The following is a 22,377-nucleotide window of genomic DNA, read 5'->3' on the forward strand; positions in this document are numbered from 1 at the left end:
AACGCGATAATAACGCATTAACGCGATCTCAGTTTAACGCGATTAAAAAAAAAGTGCCGTTAACGCAAATTCTATACAGGAAAAATGTACCTATACAGGCAGTGAGTGCCATGTAGAATTACATCACGAAGACCCGCATTGTTATGTTTTGTACTTAACCACGAAATACAAATGACACTAGTTATAGAGAACTATAGAGAACGAGTTTGTCTTTATTGCTTAATCCACAACTTGGAGCGTCACACTTAAACATAACACGCCGTTACCCGCTGGTCACCTGATACACATATCAGCTCAGTGACGTACAGTGGTAACGTGATACGCAGATCACGTAAATGACATATATCACACGCATGATAATAATAAGCTTTTTTCTCTCTTAATTTTCCCTGACAAGTGAAAAACCAAAATATAGCAACCTTAACATTAAGAGGAAGAATTTCAAAGATATTCCTTTGCAATACTTTATCATTTCAAGAATATGATACAGACTGACCAACACTATTAAGCCAAATCAGCATTGAAAATTGACTTTACTTTTAATAGCCTTCTACAATGCTGGTGCTTCTTAAAACTGAATATTTTCTTTTAAACAGAAGTGTTATTTAAATGCTATTAAATAGTTTTCCAACAAAATCCGCCCAATTTGGCGGATAACCGCCCAATCTGGCAACACTGGAACGCGTTGTTATTATTATCGCGTTAATTTCGACAGCCCTAATAAAAACGTATTCTGATATCCAGTTAGCAGCGTAGGGTTTATATAGCAGCAGGTAGAATAAGGTGCAAAAACAATCCAATATTGTGCAAAGATGCAAGTAATATAGTCACTAGCATGAGTTGTCAGAACCCAGGGAACAAGACTGTGTTGATTGTGAATGAGTTTTTGTGTATGTTAGTGTATGTACACCGATCAGCCATAACATTAAAACCACCTCCTTTTTTTAACAAAAAAATTGCGATTAATCGCGATTAACTATATGAAATTCTGAGATTAATCGCGATTGAATTTTTTAATCGTTTGACAGCCCTAGTAATAACAGGGTTTGAGTAGGGTGTGGAGAACCTTCTGTGAACCCTCCTGCATAGGACCAAGGTCTAAGATTGTTGAAAATCTTTGGCATGAATTGGAATGTGGAATTGGACCCAGGCCTTCTCGTACTTCGTGGTAGACTCTATATTGATGCTCATGGTTTTGGAATGGCATGGCTAAGAACTTGGCAATAAAGCCATGTGACTACAGAACATCTAAAAAGCTAAATCAGTTAAAAGCTCATTTTCCCATCATCTGTTTTTTGGTGTTCTTCTCAGGTTTTAGGATGATTATGTAACATTTAGGAAGGAAAATACAGAACAGCAAACCAAAACTTGAGGCCAGAATAGCAAAACTCAGCAACCGGCGCGAGTTCCCCACTGTTTTCCGCACCATCCCCAGTGACATGTACCAGGCTCGTACCATGGCCCAGCTGGCCAAGCGTTTCGGATGGACCTGGGTCGGCGCCGTGGTGGCTAAAAGCGACTACAGCCTTCTCGCGGTGCAGGCTTTCCAGGAAGAGACGAGGGGTACGGGGATCTGCCTGGCGTTCGTGAGCACCATCCCTCCGGGAGAGGTTAGCCAAAGACGTGGCGAGCGCCGTGTCCGCCGTGGAGAGGTCAAACGCTCGGGTGATCATGATATTCGCCCTGGACGTGGACGTGGAAAACAACACCAAAAAATTCCTCATGGGGAAAACATAGAGGACAGCCATAAATATGTGGACACCCATTCTAATTACCGAATAAAATAAATAATATGACAAATGAAACAGTTTACATCCAACTTTTCTGTTTTACCTCAAAGTGACACAATGTGGATCCATGTGGATGGACTCCAGTGTCCTGCACAGATTCTTGACCGCAACCCTAATAAACATGTTTGGGATGAATTGGAATGACTTCTGACGTCTGAATCTCATTAGCACTATAATGCTGCACATTTTTCTAACAGGGTTCGAATCCACTCGTCACCTTAAAGGAAACATCGAGCTAGAAATTCTAACGATCACAAATGAAAAGTTGGCGCCCCCTCGTGGTCAGTTCACCATTCATTTAGGTTTTATCACTGAACTTATTATAACTCAATATTTTTATCTGATGTGTTTAATGTGTTTTAAATCCTTTTTTTTTTTTAATTACATCAATACTTAAGACAGAAATAAAGATGAATAGGATGATAGAATAGAACCCTAGATTCTGTGTTAAGAGCTGAATGATGGATTTACAACATTTACTGTTTTTAATGTATTAATATTTCACATGTACATATTTTTTATTACGTTCGGTGTGTAATGTGTTAAAATAAATAAAAATTGTTAATAAAATGTAAGTTTAAATGGCCAACAGAGTCAAAATTCATATTTAAAGCAGTAACGCCGTGTCTGTATGTAACTTCATTCATTTATTTATTCAGTGTGTTTTTTTTTTTTTACCCCTTTTTCTCCCCTTTTTAGCGCATCCAATTGTTCAATTAGCATCGTGCTTCCTCTCTGTCTATGCCGAACCCTGCCCTGACGGAGGTGATCGAAGCTAACCCGTATCCCCTCCGAAACACGAGCAGCAGCCAGATGCATCTTTGCCACCCACACATTGACGAGTTTGGCGCCACCTAGCGTTGCATGCGGAGAGACACACCCTAAGTGCACCCCCTCCCATCTCTGTGTAAGCGCCTCCAATCGGCCGGCAGAGAACGCAACCGCATTCTGACAGAGAGAGACCCACATCCGGTTCTTTGTCCCACCCCCCACATGAGCAACCGGCCAATCGTTGCTCATATAGCCACTCAGCTTTGAACCGGTAAAGCAAGGCTGGATTCGATACGACGCTTCTCAGAATCCAGCCCTGGTTGCAGGCGCGTTTCTTTTTACCGCTGCGCCACCTGGTCAGGGTCACGGTGGGTCTGATTAATTAGGTAAAAGACAGGAAACAACCCGGACAGGTCGCCAGTTCATCACAGATCAAACTTACACTCAGGGCAATTTATAGTATCTCCAGTTAAGTGGACTGTACATCTTTGGGCTGTGGGAGGAAACCCACACAGACACGGGGAGAACATGCAAAGTCCACACAGAAAGGGTCCTGACCGTCTGACTGGGGAATCGAACCCAGACTCTTTTTGCTGTGGGTAGCACTGTCACCTCACAGCAGGAAGGTCCTGGATTCGATCCCCAGGGGCGGTCTGGGTCCTTTCTGTGTGGAGTTTGCATGTTCTCCCCGTGTCTGCGTGGGTTATCTCAGGGAGCTTCGTTTTCCTCCCACAGTCCATAGACGTGCAAGTGAGGTGAACTGAAGACACTAAATTGCCCTATAGGTTAATGGGTGTGTGTGTGTGTGTTTGCCCTGTGATGGACTGGCACCCCGTCCAGGGTATTACTGTGTGCCTTGCACCCATTGAAAAGCTGGGATAGACACCAGCATGCCCCCCAAAACACATTTTCCAGCTTGTGTGAGAATTATATGAGAAATATGAACAGCGATGGTTCTAAAACCAGTAAAAACCAGAACTCAGTAAACATCAGTGCTGATATGAACATGAACCAGACTGTGTGAGTACAGCAGGTGTTAAAAATAAAGACGTATTAAACAAATATTACATTAAAAATGATCAATACGTGTTTTTCTATCACTTTATTTAATAAAGATCATTTCAATATAAACTAAATCTGTAATATAAGGTTATTAATGTAAGAATAACTTATACACACACGTGTTATTGCTTTAAGTTTCTTAAACTTTACATTTTTAAAAATAAACCTAACATAAATGACACTATTAGATTTTTTATGCATTTTCCTTCCAATTTAGTCGTATCCAATTACCTGATCGGATTTGGCTTCCTTACTGATCCAGAGCTGTTGCAGTACCAATCGCTTCTTTTTACCTGGTGATCCGTATCGCGCACACACTGATCTTCATTATCCCCCGTCTCTGTGCAGCACCATCGATCAGCCAGCAGAGGGAGTAACTCCAGCAGTAATGATGAATCTGTATGGAATTCCCACCCCATCGTCCCCATAGGTGCCCGAATTTGAAATTAGGAGTTTGACATGTTGGCTCTGGTCTGCTAGTATGTTTTATTGCTGCACTATATAATTTTTAATTATAGGTACATGATTAATAATGTTAATTGACATTAATATTGAGTTTAAATAACGCACAGACCAACAGAACTAAAGTTATTTAGCCATCATGTTCTTTTTGGTGTTCTTCTCTGGTCTGAGTAGAATGATGTAGCACTTGGGGCCGAATATACACAGCAGAAGTCCGTAACTGGACGCCAGGATGGCGAATATCTCCACGGCGACGCTGTACTTCCCCGGAGAGCTGACGTACGCCGGGACGAAGGCGATCCACACGGCGCAGAAGATCAACATGCTGAAGGTGATGAATTTGGCCTCGTTAAAATTGTCCGGAAGCTTCCGGGCGAAGAAAGCCAGCAGGAAGCAGATGGCCGCCAGCAGGCCGATGTAGCCCAGGACCAGAGAGAAACAAACCATGGAGCCCACGCCGCAGAGCAGGACCACCCGGGCCCCGAGCTCACCCCCCGCGCTCTCGGTGGGCGTCGGAGGCGCCAGGACCAGCCACAGCACGCAGATGCCCACCTGTACCAGCGTACACAGGAAGATGCCCAACCTCTGCTGGACCGGACCGAAGTAGCGCATCACGCTGGAGCCGGGCAGAGTCGCTCTGAAGGCCACCAGGACCACCACGGTCTTACTGAGCACACAGGCCAGGCACACCACGAAACTCACCCCGAACAAAGTGTGGCGCAGCATGCAGGACCACGAGGCCGGGCGCCCGATGAACGCCAGGGCGCACAGGAAGCAGAGCTTCAGGGAGAGTAAGAGGAGGAAGCTCAGCTCGGAGTTGTTGGCCCGGACCAGCGGCGTGTCCCGGTGGAGGAAGAAGGCGAGCAGGACGCCGGCGGTCAGAGCGGCTCCAGAGACGGACAGCACGGAGAGGACCACGCCCATGTTATCCTGGAAGGACAGGAACTCGATGAGCATCGGGACGCACCTTGTGTGGTCGGCGTTGGACCAGAAACGCTTCGGACACTTCGTGCACTCGGTGGAGTCTAAAAATAAAAGAACCATCAGCAAGTCCAGATTTATTCAAGTTTAATAAAGCCACAATATTTAAGTTTTTCTTTTATTATTAATAAAATATATAAACATTTAAAATCACATCTAATCATCTGAAGGCGTTTTTCTCTCTGGATGAGTTGACAGTTTGGATTTTCTTCTCTACCTTGGCTAAAAGACCACTGTTCAATGTTTTATTGGGTGCAGTGAAAAGTAAAGTCTGTCTGTTTGTATATGGGCACAGAGAAATCATCTATAACCGATCAGTCACTAAAACAAAACTATAGAAGGTCAGGACACAAAGGTAATGACGTTTTACATCTTTTTAAGTTCAACTAAGTTGCTAAATGTAGATTCTTTCTTTCTTTCTTTCTTTCTTTCTTTCTTTCTTTCTTTCTTTCTTTCTTTCTTTCTTTCTTTCTTTCTTTCTTTCTTTCTTTCTTTCTTTCTTTCTTTCTTTCTTTCTTTCTTTCTTTCTTTCTTTCTTTCTTTCTTTCTTTCTTTCTTTCTTTCTTTCTTTCTTGTTTCAAGCCATTTACAAAAATGATTGAAGTCTCAAGTCACTCGCGCCCCCTACAGGTGACTTAGCATTACAATTTATGCAGATATGCAATAAAGAATAAAATATTAAGCTGGCACGGTGGGTAGCACTGTTGGCTTAAAGCAAGAGGGATCTGGTTCTTGGTTCGATTCCCTGGCTTGTTCTCTCTGTGTCTGTGTGGGTTTCCTCCGGGTACTCCGGTTTCCTACCACAGTCCAAAGACCTGCAGGATAACTAGAGATACTAAAAATTGCCCTGAGAGTGAATGTGTGTGTTTTGTGATGGACTGGCAACCCGTCCTGAGTGTTTTGTGCATTTTGCCAAATTCATTGGACTCACTGTGACCCTGACCAGGATAAATCATCAGCAAAACAGACAGTAAATGAATGAATGAATAACGTCCTGTATCCGGGTGGATGTTCAGTACCTGTGGTGTTGCTGATCTCTCCTAATGCGCAGGGTATACAGTCGTAACAGCAGATGGGTTTTCCTTTCTGCACGGCCTTCCTGGTGCCCGGCGGGCAGCTCTCACTGCATACGGACACGGGCACCTGAAACAAAGGGAAAGATAAACGTTTTCAAAAAATTTACTGGTCACACTGGACACAGGGCATTAACACACACGGGACAGGATGCCAGTCTGTCACAGGGCATCACATGCTCACCCATCGAATCAATCACTCACACCCAGCGGGCAATCTAGAGTCTCCAAACTCCAAAACCCCAAATACAGAGCAACATTTCACACATATCATTACATACATTTCTCTCACACACAGTGTGTAGACGTGAGATCCGAACCCAGGTCTCCGGGGACGGTGCTGCTCCGAGGCACCTACTCCAACTCCTCTACTGTTTAACAGACAGGCTTGTAATGATGCTATCAACACTAAACAGGGGAGCAAAGGGACCTCTGTACCCGGGGGAGCCCAAAATGAAGTCCCACACACACACACACACACACACACACACACACACACACACACACACACACACACACACACACACACCTTCATACACCAGCACTGTTTACACAAGGGTGTGATTGAATGAAAAACACTCAATTAATAAACACAAACATAAAACAAGTGCAGCTGCTTTTTACTTGGATGGAGTGTCAAAAATATGTGGACACCCTTCCAAATTACTGACTGTAGGTTTTACCACCACACCCCAATTTCACCCCCTTGCCACTTGGAGACTCTATCATGAACATATACAGCACTGGTAAACATGGTGTCACTTTTTTTTTTAGATTAGAATGCTACTTTTCAGCAATAATTCTAATAACTTATCAATCTTTTGTATTTGTATTTGTTTTTGACTTTTATTATTGATAATGTATATATTGTTGTGCCTTGCTATCCCTTTGCTGCTGTAACACTGTGGGACTAATAAAGGATTATCTTATTTATAACCTTAAAAACAGAAAAAATACAATCTGATAAATTACAGTATTTATATTTTACATACGTAATATTACGAGGCTGTATTTGTTTCTATATTGAGAGTTTTTCACCTCAAATAATCAAGCAAAATAAAATCATGCAGTAAATCACAGCACTGAAGTACAAAGTAAATAAAAAAGAAGCTTACAGCTTAGCTGAGGTTCTTCAAAATAAGACCCGATTTTAATCTGTGTGTGTTTTATTAGAAATATAAAGAAACTAAAATGAAGACGTTGGTTCAGGCTTTGAAATGGAACCATCACCACACAAGTTTATATTACTGTAGCTGGAACAGCGGGCGGGACTTTTCATAAAGTTACTGATAGCAAAGCCTGTCTATTTAGATAAATTATAATAATTATAATAAATAATTATAATAATTATAATAAATCGTCTTTTAAGGATTATTATTGATCTCGGTCTTCTGAAAATCTAAAACTGGAAACAGCATGACGTTCTTTCTAGCGCCAGCAGAGGGCGAAAAAGAGGCGCAATTAATTTAACCCTTCACACTCGAACACGAGTTAAATCGGCATTGTTTAGATTGTGTTTGTTTAAATGTTGATTCTCGAATTATAGTAAATAAAATATAACTAATTACATTGTGTATATTATTATTTTTTAAATATCTAGAGGGCCCAGACAGTTTACATTTACATTTTTTGCATTTGGCAGACCCCAAAGTGACTTACAGTACTGTGACAGTATACAATCTAAGCAATTGAGAGTTAAGGGCCTTGCTCAAGGGCCCAACAGTGGCAACTTGGCAGTGGTGAGGCTTGAACTGGCAACCTTCTGATTACTGGACCAGTACCTTAACCACTAGGCTACAGCTGCCCTGTATTTATTTATTTATTTATGTGTTGTCCCAACCATTTTCTCTTTACTGTGTCTGTATGTGCATTTCAGTCCAAGCTCCAGTTCCAGCATCCTTACCTTGTCCCCCAGTCCTCCTCCCCAGAACACCTTTGTGAGGTCTAGCTGAAAGTCCTGTTCTGGTCCTTCTGCTACGTCAAACTGACCTACTTTGACGAACTCCACCTTCCCTTCGGCGCCCACTTGCCAGTTTATAATGTCGTACGAAGCGGACGGATCCCCGTTCTCATCGAAGAAGACCTTCTCACCCACGGGCGTGGTGAACTCCACCGCCTTCAGGTAGTGCAAGAGCTAAAATAAATAATACATAAATAAATAAATAAAACACCATTCCACCAAATAATTAAATAATATATTTCACACTGTCCACAGTCAAGTGAGCTTTAATTACCATGAGCACAGAGGCTGCTGTACAGGAAATGCCGAATATTAAGGTGCCAATTTGTGCTGCATCTTCCATTATTTTCTCATAACACAGTAAGTTAGGCTTCCCTTCCTGACCCTGTACGGAGCCCACTCTTCCATGTATTTTTAATGCATGCAGTTGATATAATCCTGTTCATATTGGCCACTGAATTAATAATCAAAGTTGCTGTGTGTATATTTTTGAGCCAGGATATTTTAAAAAAAGGTGGTGTAGCGTTCTAGCCCACAACCACTGAGATCCGGGTTCGAATCTCGGCTTTGCTTTGTGGTTGGGAGGTTGGAGGTGAAGAACTCACGACCCTGACCAGGATCAAGCAGCGTTTAAGTCACAGAAACAAAAAATAAAATAAAAGATCAAGATCCCTCGGGTTCTTTATACATTTCTCTTAATATTATTATTATTTTACCTGTTTGGGTTTTATTGGTTTGATCTCAGGACACTCGCCGCTCTCAAACGGTCCTTTCCCGGGTTCACAGTCCATCATGTCCTGTATAGCATTCGCAACAGCGTAAACCGCCTTGTACACGCTATAACTAATGTCAAAGTAGGTCTGACCAGGTTCCTCCACCTTCTCCAGCCCAGTACACTGTGGTTTTAGAGGTTTTGATTCTGTTTGCTCCCCGAATCTGCACCCAAAAAAATCCTCCCAGAGATTTCTCACTAACGAGTCGTTTAGATGTATCTCCAGGCTCAGCTGTGTCATGTAGGAGCCCAGTCCATGGATATCCACCTGTCTCAGGGCGAAACCAAGGGTGCCCGCCAGGGAGGTTCCACTAAATGAGGTATAGTGGGTGGAGGTGCTCCAGGCTTCAGTAGCTATCCACTGCCTGCCGGTGGCGTTCATTTTTATCGCCTCCCTCAGCAAGGCTTCCACGTCTTGACTGATCGCGATCATCACCACGACCTGAGCCCTGGACGTCTGGATTCTCTCCACGATACGCCGAATCCGGCTCGGCGCGTGAGATTTGGGGATGACCTCGAAGTAGTCCACGCACACGGCCGAACCCTGCAGTTCCTTCAGCAGGTGCTGGACGCCACTTTGTCCGGACACGTCGTCACTGGAGACGACCCCGACCCAGGTCCAGCCCATGACGTGTAGCAGACGGGCGATGGCTTTTGCTCGGAAGGCGTTGCTGGGAATGGTGCGCAGGAAGGTCGGGTACCTGGTGCGGTCGCTGAGGCACGCGCAGGATGCGAAGTAGCTGATCTGGAGACAAAAGAACGTGAGTAAACAACCTTACCATTAAAGGTAAATGGGTAATCATGGTATGGTATAATTTGCCACCTACAATGGGAATATCAAAAACACCCAGTGTATCAGCCACCACCATGGAGCCAGACGAGCGGGCATCACCGATAATGACCGGGACCTTCGGAGCCTTGGTGCACCGTTCCCCGGATACGTTCTCATCTTGTCCTGTCACCATGGCCAGCGCGGCGCTCAGGGTGTTCGCCTCTGCCAGGCAGGTATCTGCAACCAGGTATCCCAGCGTGAGGTTGGGCAGCAGGACCGGGTCCGCGTTGATTTCCTTCACAGCAAAGATCATAGTCTGGAGCCAGCGGTATGACCAGAGTTCAAAACTAGGAGGTTTGAGAAGGTTGGTTAGAGTTTCATATTCTATAAACAAATAAAGATAGAGACAAATACAGGCAAAGCTCACCTCTGACAGCGGCCGCCGTCGACCCTGCGCGTAAAAGCGTGGTCGGGTTCAGGAGCCGAGACGTAAACCGGAAACAGACCCCCGATAATCACGTCGCCTTCCTTATACAAGCTTCCAGAGACCGGCCTCGTCTGCAGGGTGCAAGAGAGTCCCACAGAGCGCACCCAGACCGGCCCGGAGAGGAGCCCCAGCGCCCACAGCCAGACACCCACAGCCATCACCGGAGCAGAGATAACAGACCGAGTGTGAACCGGAGAGGAACGTGGAGGCTCACATTTCCTCCGCAGAATGGCTGAATGAGCGGAGCAGATCCTGTTTAGTAGAGCTAAATTTGCCCAGAGCGAAACATTGGGGGGTAATTGTAGGAAGTCCTGGTGGAGCTGGAGCAATTTTATGGCCCCCAAAAAAACAACTGATGAGCAAATTGTTTTCTTTATGTGTTTTTGTTATACAGGAACATCTGCACATCACAACACATTACCTAAAATAACACTTTATAATACCTGGTTATCAGTGGATGATGTTCTTCTATTTTCCATTAATGGGAGGATTGTTGGATCTTAACCAACCGGGAATAACGGGGTAATTAAACCAAACAACCACCGTAATTTAGAGTTAATGACTTTGTTTTCTGAAGGATCTGAGAGCGGCTCTTATCACTCTTACAAACATAATAAAAGAACAAGCTGAATATCTCAATCCAAAACCATTAATATAGACCTACACCGACCAGCCATAACATTAAAACCACCTCCTTGTTTCTACACTCGCTGTCCATTTTATCAGCTCCACTTACCATATAGAAGCACTTTATAGTTCTACAATTACTGACTGTAGTCCATCTGTTTCTTTACATGCTTTGTTACCCCCCTTCACCCTGTTCTTCAATGGTCAGGACCCCCACAGAGCAGGTATTATTTAGGTGGTGGATCATTCTCAGCACTGCAGTGACACTGACATGGTGGTGGTGTGTTAGTGTGTGTTGTGCTGGAGTTTTTAAACACCTTACTGTCTCTGCTGGACTGAGAATCGTCCACCAACCAAAAATATCCAGCCAACAGCGCCCCGTGGGCAGCGTCCTGTGACCACTGATGAAGGTCTAGAAGATGAGCGACTCAAACAGCAGCAATAGATGAGCGATCGTCTCTGACTTTACATCTACAAGGTGGACCGACTAGGTAGGAGTGTCTAATAGAGTGGACACGGTATTTAAAAACTCCAGTGTGCTGCTGTGTCTGATCCACTCATACCAGCACAACACACACTAACACACCACCACCATGTCAGTGTCACTGCAGTGACCACACAAGCCTGATCTGGGCTGCGGTGAGTCCTGTGCCAGAGGGAAACACTGGGCTCAAGGCTGAAATACAGTCTTGCTGGGACAACATAGACTTACACACACGTAAAGACTAAGAATCCAATACACAACATTTACAGTTAAAATAAGATATATGCTTTGCTATATAATGCTTTGCTTACTGACTTGTTTATTTATTTAAATGATTGTTTATTTTATTTATTTTTTAAAGTGTGTGTTTTAGATTTTGTCTCCACTAGAGGGGGCTGTAGATTACAGCGTTAATTCAGTATTATCATGAAGTCTTTTGCCCTGTAGGCCTTCAGTGTCAATAATTAAATACCACATTGTTATCTAGGATAAATAAAGAACAATCAATATAATGCCTATTTAAGTTAAAATATACAGTGAGGAAAATAAGTATTTGATACACTGCCGATTTTGCAAGTTTTCCCACCTACAAAGAATGGAGAGGGCTGTAATTTTTATCGTAGGGACACTTCAACGGTGAAAGACAGAATCTAAAAAAAAAAATCCAGATAATCACATTGTATGATTTCTAAATAATTTATTTGCATTTTATTGCATAGAATAAGTATTTGATACAATGGAAAAACAGAACTTAATATTTGGTACAGAAACCTTTGAGACTGTGGTCCCAGCTCTCTTCAGGTCATTGACCAGGTCCTCCCGTGTGGTTCTGGGCTGATTCTTGACCTTTCTCAGGATCATCCTTACCCCACGAGGTGAGATCTTGCATGGAGCAGCAGACCGAGGAAGATTGGCAGTCATCTTGTGTTTCTTCCATTTTCTAATAATTGCGCCAACAGATTGTTCTCACCAAGCGGCTTGCTATTGTCCTGTAGCCCATCCCAGCCTTGTGCAGGTCTACAATTTTGTCCCTGGTGTCCTTAGACAGCTCTTTGGTCTTGGTGAAAAGTTGTAGTGTGATTGATTGAGTATGAGGACAGGTGTCTTTTATACAGGTTACGAGTTCAAACTGGTGCAATAAATACAGGTAATGAGTGCAGAATAGGAGGGTTTCTTAAAGAAAAACTATCAGGTCTGTGAGAGCCAGAATTCTTGCTGGTTGGTAGGTGATCAAATACTTATTTCATGCAATAAAATGCAAATTAATTATTTAAAAATCATTCAATGTGATTATCTGGATTTTTTTTTAGATTCTCTCTCTAGAGTCTCTCACAGTTGAAGTGTGCCTACGATAAAAATTACAGCCCTCTCCATTCTTTGTAGGTGGGAAAACTTGCAAAATTGGCAGTGCATCAAATATTTATTTTCCTCACTGTATATAGTAAATTCCTATAATTATATCCATTCAGTGTGGGCTAGAGATCTTTTCTGAGTCATTTTAAAGTGATTCCTTTCCTTGCTTGTAGCTTGTAGGTAATCAAACTATTTTATGAACACAGCTGTAGTTATTTCTTTATTAATATCACATTTTATCATTTTCCTAACATGCACAGTTTTATATTTTGTTTCATTAACTTCAGTTTGGTTGGCATGTGTAGTTCAGAGTCGACAACAATGTTTTAAAGTTGATTCCTGAAACATAAACGGATTCATACAGAGAAATATGTTTAGTTTTAGGTGTAAAAGTTGTCAGAAATGTTGTTTACATTTATTTAAAATATCAGGTAACACAATTCATCGAACATTCTGTGTCCAACACATCCTTCTGTGCTGAGTTTTAGGGTAACAGTAAAGATCGCCCGCTCCGAACTCATTAGATAAGCGGTTAAAATATGATAATTAACTATTAATTAATAAAAACTAGTTAGAGTTTTGTAGGTGTGGTAAATCAGACAATGAATGAATGACTTGGTGTTTCTATGGCTGCTAAAAAAGGCCAAAAAGCCATTTAATCAGTAGTTTGTTATTTCTCCACTAGAGGGCGCCGTGTGTCGCTGTAATAATTCAGCCTTAATTTGTTATGCGCTTATTAATATCAATACTGATTAATAATATTATTTATATTGGATATTAGTTATTGGGTATGTATTTATTCTGATTTTAATAGATATACGCAAAAAGCAAAATATTAACAATAGAAATTAGAACTGAATTTTAACAATGACATAAAACAGGATTAAAAAAGCCTGAAGAGTTGAGACTGCATGTAAAAAGCAAATCAAATAAACAGGGATTTGTACATTCACTATGACCTGTAATGCAAATTAAAGCAAATATATATAGGAAAGAGTTAAGATGTTAGACATTACTCGTGGACACTGGGAGAACATGCAAACTTCACATAGAAAGGACCCTGGCTGCTCAGTCAGGGAATTGAACCCAGGCCCGAACCCTTCTTGCTGTGAGGTGATAGCGCTACCCACTGCACCATCATGCCACCCTATTTCTTATTTATTTATTAGTTTTTTTGGTAAAGGTGGTCTGACAAAAGATAAGAGTGTAATAAGACGATATTGTACGTGATATTTGTAGCGGATGCTTTTATCCAAAGCATCTTACAGTCGTGACAGTATACTGTCTGAACAATTGAGGGTTAAGGGCCTTGTTCAAGGGCCCAACAGTGGCATCCTGGCAGTGATGGGGCTTGAACCAGCAACCTTCTGATTACTAGTCCAGTACCTTAACCACTAAGCTACAACGTCCAATTGAAACTGAATATAAATTAATAACGTTACTTTAGTTATAATCTAGTACATAAACGGCACCGTGGCCTCATCATAAAACTGTTCCAATTTTTAGTCTGTAGGTTTTCAGACACGTGGTGCAAAACCTATAAAAGAACTGAATATAATACATTTAGAAACATTAACGATGAAGACTTCAATATTGCAGATTCCCAGATTAGAGTCCCACATTAAAACTGTAATTGGAATTGTACATATATTACTTTCAGGTAGATTTACAAACAGCCGTGCTTTAATGAAATGCGTCTTGAATAAAGCGGACCACTCAGATTAATTTAATCGCCTACAAACTTATTTAAACAGAATTAATATAATATAATTTAATCAGAAATGATCTCTGTTGTGCACTTTTGGCTGCTGCTGCTTATTAAAGGTCACTTAAGGTCACGTCACGAATCCGCACTCGAATAAAACGAGCCATTCCGCGGACATTTGTGTGGCGCCACTACATTTCTCTTATTCACTTGTGGAAAACGTAACATTAAAAACAGATTTAATTACGTCTCGGTAGGACGAGCGTACGTGGGTATATTTATTTTTTATTAGTGTGTATCAAAAGAGCAAAGTGAAAAACACGAGGGTTTGGTGCTAATTGCTCCTGACGGGGTGGATACGGGGTGGATACGAAGCACCAGCAGCTCTTTCGGAACACTCGTCCTGCTTCTCCAGGGACTTTCTCACCGTCTCCAGCACCTGCTGCTCATCACATCAGGGAGAACGAACCCGACGATAACAATAATAAACTGTAATGTGACGTGTTTGTACATGTTTGTGGTGGCGGTTTGAGCGATTATGAATCCACCGGTGTGTTGAACGTTTACCGAGGGATTCGGGTCTGATCTGAGAGAGAATTACTGAAATGCATGGTGACAGTTTCCTTCCTAAGTGATTTGACCTTTTCTTGGTAGTAAACTGTAGGCCATGATGCACTATGAGTTCTGATTGTGACCACATTTGGTGGCCAGTAAGCCCAAATCAGTACAAACTAAAGATGAGTAAAGTAATTCTGGACACAAACAACCTTAAAAAGACAAAATAATAATAATAATTAACCGGAGTACAGGGGGTAGAGCCCTGCCACCCTCATGCCAATATGTAAACTGGGTACTGTGGTGGTGGTGCTCGGGTGGTCAATTACACTAGCCTACAACCTCTGGGCCCCAGGGTTTAAATCCCCAGTATTTGTATCAGCCAAAGTGGTTCTTCTACGAGGTTCTTTGTATGTTGTGTCAGAATACGGCCACATTGTGCTTTCATCACACAGTCACATAATTCTGCTCTAATTTGTGGTCAGTGGGTAGCACAGTCGCCTCATAGCAAAAAGGTCCTGGGTTCGATCCTCAGGTGGGACGGTCTGGGTCCTTTCTGTGTAGAGTTTTCATGTTCTCCCCATGTCTAGGTGGGTTTCCTCCCACGGTCCAAAGACTTGCAAGTGAGGTGAATTGAAGATACTAAATTGTCCATGACTGTGTTTTTAATATTAAACTTGTTGTGAACTGATGAATCTTGTGTGATGAGTAACTACCGTTCCTGTCATGAATGGAACCAAAGTGTAAAACATGACGTTAAAATCCTAATAAATATATAAATTGTGGTCAGTCATAAATGTCGGTACACATCATACACACTTTAATGCTACTGGGATATGAAACTGGTTCTCCTGTGTTTATATTTACTTTATTTTAGGGCTTTGTTGTTTTATTTTGCAAACAATATAGTCAAGGATTCATTTGCATAGTAAATGTTGTGCTACAGATTGTGGTTTGTGAGCTTATAGAAAAACAAATGTAGTCATTAGCGTGAAAAACATGAAGACGATGTACAGAGTAAACCACAATGCAAACTGAAAGATAGTTTATATGTAGTTTATAAGATTATATGTAGTAGTATACACGTAGTCTTAAATGTACATGTTCAGGATTATATTTTAAAAGCTTTCCAGATGAGCTTAAAGGTGCAGCGGTCAGTTTCGCAGGTTGGGAAACGATATCAGCGTTTATTTTGGATCCACCAGCCACCAGTGCAATGTCATGCACCACTAAAATATGCTTTACATAGGTTACATCAACCATGTTGCCAAAAACATGTGGACACCCCTCATATTTACTACACCGCCACACCAGGACATAAAGGACACAAAGAAGTGAGATCTTTAAAATAAATAAAAAATGTTAATAAAATGTAAGTTTAAATGGCCAACAGAGTCAAAATTCATATTTAAAGCAGTAACGTCGTGTCTGTATGTAACTTCATTTATTTATTTATTTATTCTGTGTGTGTTTTACCACTATGTCATCCTGGTCAGGGTCACGGTGGGTCTGATTCATTGGGTAAAAGACAGGAAACAACCCGGACAGGTCGCCAGGTCATCACAGATCAAACTTACACTCAGGGCAATTTATAGTATCTCCAGTTAAGTGGACTGTACATCTTTGGGCTGTGGGAGGAAACCCACACAGACACGGGGAGAACATGCAAAGTCCACACAGAAAGGATCCTGACCGTCTGACTGGGGAATCGAACCCAGACTCTTTTTGCTGTGGGTAGCACTGTCACCTCACAGCAGGAAGGTCCTGGGTTCGATCCCCAGGGGCGGTCTGGGTCCTTTCTGTGTGGAGTTTGCATGTTCTCCCTGTGTCTGCGTGGGTTACCTCAGGGAGCTTCGTTTTCCTCCCACAGTCCAAAGACGTGTCAGTGAGGTGAACTGGAGACACTAAATTGCCCTATAGGTTAATGGGTGAGTGTGTGTGTGTGTGTGTGTGTGTGTGTGTGTGTTTGCCCTGTGATGGACTGGCACCCCGTCCAGGGTGTTACTGTGAAAATCTGGGATAGACACCAGCACCCCATCATCAGTGCTGATATGAACATGAACCAGACTGTGTGAGTACAGCGCGTGTTAAAAACAAAGACGTATTAAACAAATATTACATTAAAAATGATCAATACGTGTTTTTCTATCACTTTATTTAATAAAGATCATTTCAATATAAACTAAATCTGTAATATAAGGTTATTAATGTAAGAATAACTTATACACACACGTGTTATTGCTTTAAGTTTCTTAAACTTTACACTTTTTAAAAATAAACCTAACATAAATGACACTATTAGATTTTTTATGCATTTTCCTTCCAATTTAGTCGTATCCAATTACCTGATCGGATTTGGCTTCCTTACTGATCCAGAGCTGTTGCAGTACCAATCGCTTCTTTTTACCTGGAGATCCGTATCGTGCACACACTGATCTTCATTATCCCCCGTCTCTGTGCAGCACCATCGATCAGCCAGCAGAGGGAGTAATTCCAGCAGTAATGATGAATCTGTATGGAATTCCCACCCCATCATCCCCATAGACGCCCGGATTTGAACTTGAGAGTTTGACATGTCGGCTCTGGTGTACTAGTGTGTTTTATTGCTGCACTACATAATTTTTAATTATAGGTACATGATTAATAATGTTAATTGATATAATATTGAGTTTAAATAACGCACAGACCAACAGAACTAAAGTTATTTGGCCATCATGTTCTTTTTGGTGTTCTTCTCTGGTCTGAGTAGAATGATGTAGCACTTGGGGCCGAATATACACAGCAGAAGTCCGTAACTGGACGCCAGGATGGCGAATATCTCCACGGCGACGCTGTACTTCCCCGGAGAGCTGACGTACGCCGGGACGAAGGCGATCCACACGGCGCAGAAGATCAACATGCTGAAGGTGATGAATTTGGCCTCGTTGAAATTGTCCGGAAGCTTCCGGGCGAAGAAAGCCAGCAGGAAGCAGATGGCCGCCAGCAGGCCGATGTAGCCCAGGACCAGAGAGAAACAAACCATGGAGCCCACGCCGCAGAGCAGGACCACCCGGGCCCCGAGCTCACCCCCCGCGCTCTCGGTGGGCGTCGGAGGTGCCAGGACCAGCCACAGCACGCAGATGCCCACCTGAACCAGCGTACACAGGAAGATGCCCGATCTCTGCTGGACCGGACCGAAGTAGCGCATCACACTGGAGCCGGGCAGAGTCGCTCTGAAGGCCACCAGGACCACCACGGTCTTACTGAGCACACAGGCCAGGCACACCACGAAACTCACCCCGAACAAAGTGTGGCGCAGCATGCAGGACCACGAGGCCGGGCGCCCGATGAACGCCAGGGCGCACAGGAAGCAGAGCTTCAGGGAGAGTAAGAGGAGGAAGCTCAGCTCGGAGTTGTTGGCCCGGACCAGCGGCGTGTCCCGGTGGAGGAAGAAGGCGAGCAGGATGCCGACGGTCAGAGCGGCTCCAGAAACGGACAGCACGGAGAGGACCACGCCCATGTTATCCTGGAAGGACAGGAACTCGATGAGCATCGGGACGCACCTCGTGTGGTCAGCGTTGGACCAGAAACGCTTCGGACACTTCGTGCACTCGGTGGAGTCTAAAAATAAAAGAACCATCAGCAAGTCCAGATTTATTCAAGTTTAATAAAGCCACAATATTTAAGTTTTTCTTTTATTATTAATAAATTATATAAACATTTAAAATCACACATCTAATCATCTGAAGGCGTTTTTCTCTCTGGATGAGTTGACAGTTTGGGTTTTCTACTCTACCTTGGCTAAAAGACCACTGTTCCATGTTTTTAATCTGTGTAGTTCACAAGTAAAGTCAGTCTGTTTGTATATGGGCACAGAGAAGTCATCATCTATAGCCAATCACTAAAACTAAACTTTAGAAGGTCAGGACACAAAGTTAATGACGTTTTACAACTTTCTACATCAGCTAAGTTGCTATTTCTTTCTTTCTTTCTTTCTTTCTTTCTTTCTTTCTTTCTTTCTTTCTTTCTTTCTCTATTTATTTATTTTTCTTTCTTATTCTTTCTTTATTTTTTTGTTTATTTATTTTTCTTTCTTATTCTTTATTTATTAATCTTTCTTCCTTCCTTAGCATTAGAATGTAACTACATATGCAGTAAAGAATAAAACAGTTGGGTGGCACGGTGGGTCATGTCCCAGCAAAAAGGATCTGGTTCCTGAATTCGATTCCCCGGCTGTCCGGGCAGTCCGGGTCCTTTCTGTGTGAAGTTTGCATGTTCTCCCCGTGTCTGTGTGGGTTTCCTCCGGGTGCTCCGGTTTCCTCACACAGTCCAAAGACATGCAGTCTGGAAAACTGGAGCTATTAAAATTACCCTAAGTGTGAATGTGTGTGTTTGTGTGTTTTGTGATGAACTGGCAACCCGTCCTGGCCAAATGAATCAGACCCACTGTGACCCTGACCAGGATAAATCATCAGTAAAACAGACAGTGAATGAATGAATGAATGAATAACGTCCTGTATCCGGGTGGATGTTCAGTACCTGTGGTGTTGCTGATCTCTCCTAATGCGCAGGGTATACAGTCGTAACAGCAGATGGGTTTTCCTTTCTGCACGGCCTTCCTGGTGCCCGGTGGGCAGCTCTCACTGCATACGGACACGGGCACCTGAAACAAAGGGAAAGATAAACGTTTTAAAAAAATTTACTGGTCACACTGGACACAGGGCATTAACACACACGGGACAGGATGCCAGTCTGTCACAGGGCATCACATGCTCACCCATCGAATCAATCACTCACACCCAGCGGGCAATCTAGAGTCTCCAAACTCCAAAACCCCAAATACAGAGCAACATTTCACACATATCATTACATACATTTCTCTAACACACAGTGTGTAGACGTGAGATCCGAACCCAGGTCTCCGGGGACGGTGCTGCTCCGAGGCACCTACTCCAACTCCTCTACTGTTTAACAGACAGGCTTGTAATGATGCTATCAACACTAAACAGGGGAGCAAAGGGACCTCTGTACCCGGGGGAGCCCAAAATGAAGTCCCACACACACACACACACACACACACACACACACCTTCATACACCAGCCCTGTTTACACAAGCGTTTGATTAAATGAAAAACCTAAATTAATAAATACAAACATATTACAAGTGCAGATGCTTTTTACTTGAGTAAAGTGTCAAAAGTATGTGGACACCCTTCCAAATGACTAAGTTTAGGTTTTACCACCACATCCAACACATGCTAACAGATGTACAGAATCAAACATACGCTTATGAGCCACTTTTTCTCTTTACTGTGTCTGTATGTGCATTTCAGTCCAAGCTCCAGTTCCAGCATCCTCACCTTGTCCCCCAGTCCTCCTCCCCAGAACACCTTTGTGAGATCTAGCTGAAAGTCCTGTTCTGGTCCCTTTGCTACGTCAAACTGACCCACTTTGACGAACTCCACCTTCCCTTCGGCGCCCACGTGCCAGTTTATAATGTCGTACGAAGCGGACGGATCCCCGTTCTCATCGAAGAAGACCTTCTCACCCACGGGCGTGGTGAACTCCACCGTCTTCAGGTAGTGCAAGAGCTAAAATAAATAAATACATAAATAAATAAATAAAACACAACGTGACGCACCATTGCACCAAATAATTAAATAATATAATATATTTCACACTGTCCACAGTCAAGTGAGCTTTAATTACCATGAGCACAGAGGTTGATTTACAGGAAATGCCGGATATTAAGGTGCCAATTTGTGCTGCATCTTCCATTATTTTCTCATAACACAGTAACTGTTAGGCTTCCCTTCCTGACCCTGGAAGGAGCCCACTCTTCCATGTACATCCTGTTCATATTGGCCACTGAATTAATAATCAAAGCTGCTGTGTGTATATTTTCGAGCCAGGATATTAAAAAAAGGTGGTGTAGCGTTCTAGCCCACAACCACTGAGATCCGGGTTCGAATCTCGGCTTTGTGGTTGGGAGGTTGGAGGTTGGAGGATCAAATCAAGCAGCGTTTAAGTCACAGAAACAAAAAATAAAATAAAAGATCAAGATCCCTCGGGTTCTTTATACATTTCACTTAATATTATTATTATTTTACCTGTTTGGGTTTTATTGCTTTGATCTCTGGACACTCTCCGTTCTCAAACGGTCCTTTCCCGGGTTCACAGTCCATCATGTCCTGTATAGCATTCGCAATAGCGTAAACCGCCTTATACACGTTATAACTAACGTCAAAGTAGGTCTGACCAGGTTCCTCCACCTTCTCCAGCCCAGTACACTGTGGTTTTAGAGGTTCTGATTCTGTTTGCTCTCCGAATCTGCACCCAAAAAAATCCTCCCAGAGATTTCTCACTAACGAGTCGTTTAGATGTATCTCCAGGCTCAGCTGTGTCATATAGGAGCCCAGTCCCTGGATATCCACCCGTCTCAGGGCGAAACCAAGGGTGCCCGCCAGGGAGGTACCACTAAATGAGGTATAGTGGGTGGAGGTGCTCCAGGCTTCAGTAGCGATCCACTGCCTGCCAGTGGCGTTCATTTTTACCGCCTCCCTCAGCAAGGCTTCCACGTCCGGACCGATCGCGAACGTCACCACGACCTGAGCCCTGGACGTCAGGATTCTCTCCACGATACGCCGAATCCGGCTCGACGCGTGAGATTTGGGGATGACCTCGAAGTAGTCCACGCACACGGCCGAACCCTGCAGTTCCTTCAGCAGGTGCTGGACGCCACTTTTTCCGTACACGTCGTCTCCGGAGACGACCCCGATCCAGGTCCAGCCCATGAGGTGCAGCAGACGGGCGATGGCTTTGGCTTGGAAGGCGTCGCTGGGGACGGTGCGCAGGAAGGTCGGGTACCTGGTGCGGTCGCTGAGGCACGCGCAGGATGCGAAGTAGCTGATCTGGAGACAAAAGAACGTGAGTAAACAACCTTACCATTAAAGGTAAATGGGTAATCACAGTATGGTATAATTTGCCACCTACCATGGGAATATTAAAAACACCCAGTGTATCAGCCACCATCATGGAGGCAGAGGAGCGGGCATCACCGATAATGACCGGGACCTTCGGAGCCTTGGTGCACCGTTCCCCGGACACGTTCTCATCTTGTCCTGTCACCATGGCCAACGCGGCGCTCAGGGTGGTCGCCTCTGCCAGGCAGGTATCTGCAGCCAGGTATCCCAGCGTGAGGTTGGGCAGCAGGACCGGGTCTGCGTTGATTTCCTTCACAGTAAAGATCATAGTCTGGAGCCAGCGGTATGAGCGCAGTTCAAAACTAGGAGGTTTGAGAAGGTTGGTTAGAGTTTCATATTATATAAACAAATAAAGATAGAGACAAATACAGGCAAAGCTCACCTCTGACAGCGGCCGCCGTCGACCCTGCGCGTGAACGCGTGGTCGGGTTCAGGAGCCGAGACGTAAACCGGAAACAGACCCCCGATAATCACGTCGCCTTCCTTATACAAGCTTCCAGAGACCGGCCTCGTCTGCAGGGTGCAAGAGAGTCCCGCAGAGCGCACCCAGACCGGCCCGG

At 43.5% G+C, this 22,377-nt stretch overlaps 2 protein-coding genes across 2 annotated transcripts; both read right to left on the reverse strand.

The window, feature by feature from the left end:
* Positions 1 to 4,211: 4,211 nt before the first annotated feature.
* LOC134323404 (extracellular calcium-sensing receptor-like) lies at positions 4,212 to 9,971 on the reverse strand. Its single transcript, XM_063004932.1, has 5 exons — positions 9,699 to 9,971; positions 8,816 to 9,616; positions 8,043 to 8,273; positions 6,086 to 6,209; positions 4,212 to 5,110 (listed from the first exon to the last, which is right to left on the reverse strand). The coding sequence occupies exons 1-5, from the start codon at positions 9,954 to 9,956 to the stop codon at positions 4,212 to 4,214; spliced, it is 2,313 nt and encodes a 770-aa protein (XP_062861002.1). The 5' UTR covers positions 9,957 to 9,971.
* Positions 9,972 to 17,555: 7,584 nt separating this feature from the next.
* LOC134323405 (extracellular calcium-sensing receptor-like) lies at positions 17,556 to 22,100 on the reverse strand. The gene is made up of 5 exons (XM_063004933.1): positions 21,828 to 22,100; positions 20,945 to 21,745; positions 20,195 to 20,425; positions 19,373 to 19,496; positions 17,556 to 18,454 (listed from the first exon to the last, which is right to left on the reverse strand). The coding sequence occupies exons 1-5, from the start codon at positions 22,083 to 22,085 to the stop codon at positions 17,556 to 17,558; spliced, it is 2,313 nt and encodes a 770-aa protein (XP_062861003.1). The 5' UTR covers positions 22,086 to 22,100.
* Positions 22,101 to 22,377: the final 277 nt, after the last annotated feature.

The sequence above is a fragment of the Trichomycterus rosablanca genome, chromosome 11, assembly GCF_030014385.1.
Source record: "Trichomycterus rosablanca isolate fTriRos1 chromosome 11, fTriRos1.hap1, whole genome shotgun sequence".
NCBI lineage: Eukaryota > Metazoa > Chordata > Actinopteri > Siluriformes > Trichomycteridae > Trichomycterus > Trichomycterus rosablanca.

What these genes read in the sequence shown, in the direction of transcription:
- LOC134323404 (XM_063004932.1), bottom strand. Translation starts at nt 9,956, where the DNA reads ATGATCTTTGCTGTGAAGGAAATCAACGCGGACCCGGTCCTGCTGCCC. An exon ending in GAGGAGGACTGGGGGACAAG is followed by an intron (nt 6,210 to 8,042) that starts GTAAGGATGCTG and finishes CCTTTGTTTCAG; the next exon opens with GTGCCCGTGTCCGTATGCAG. An exon ending in AGAGATCAGCAACACCACAG is followed by an intron (nt 5,111 to 6,085) that starts GTACTGAACATC and finishes TTTTATTTTTAG; the next exon opens with ACTCCACCGAGTGCACGAAG.
- LOC134323405 (XM_063004933.1), bottom strand. Translation starts at nt 22,085, where the DNA reads ATGATCTTTACTGTGAAGGAAATCAACGCAGACCCGGTCCTGCTGCCC. An exon ending in GTGTTTTTAATATTCCCATG is followed by an intron (nt 21,746 to 21,827) that starts GTAGGTGGCAAA and finishes TTTTGTCTCCAG; the next exon opens with ATCAGCTACTTCGCATCCTG. An exon ending in AGAGATCAGCAACACCACAG is followed by an intron (nt 18,455 to 19,372) that starts GTACTGAACATC and finishes TTTTATTTTTAG; the next exon opens with ACTCCACCGAGTGCACGAAG.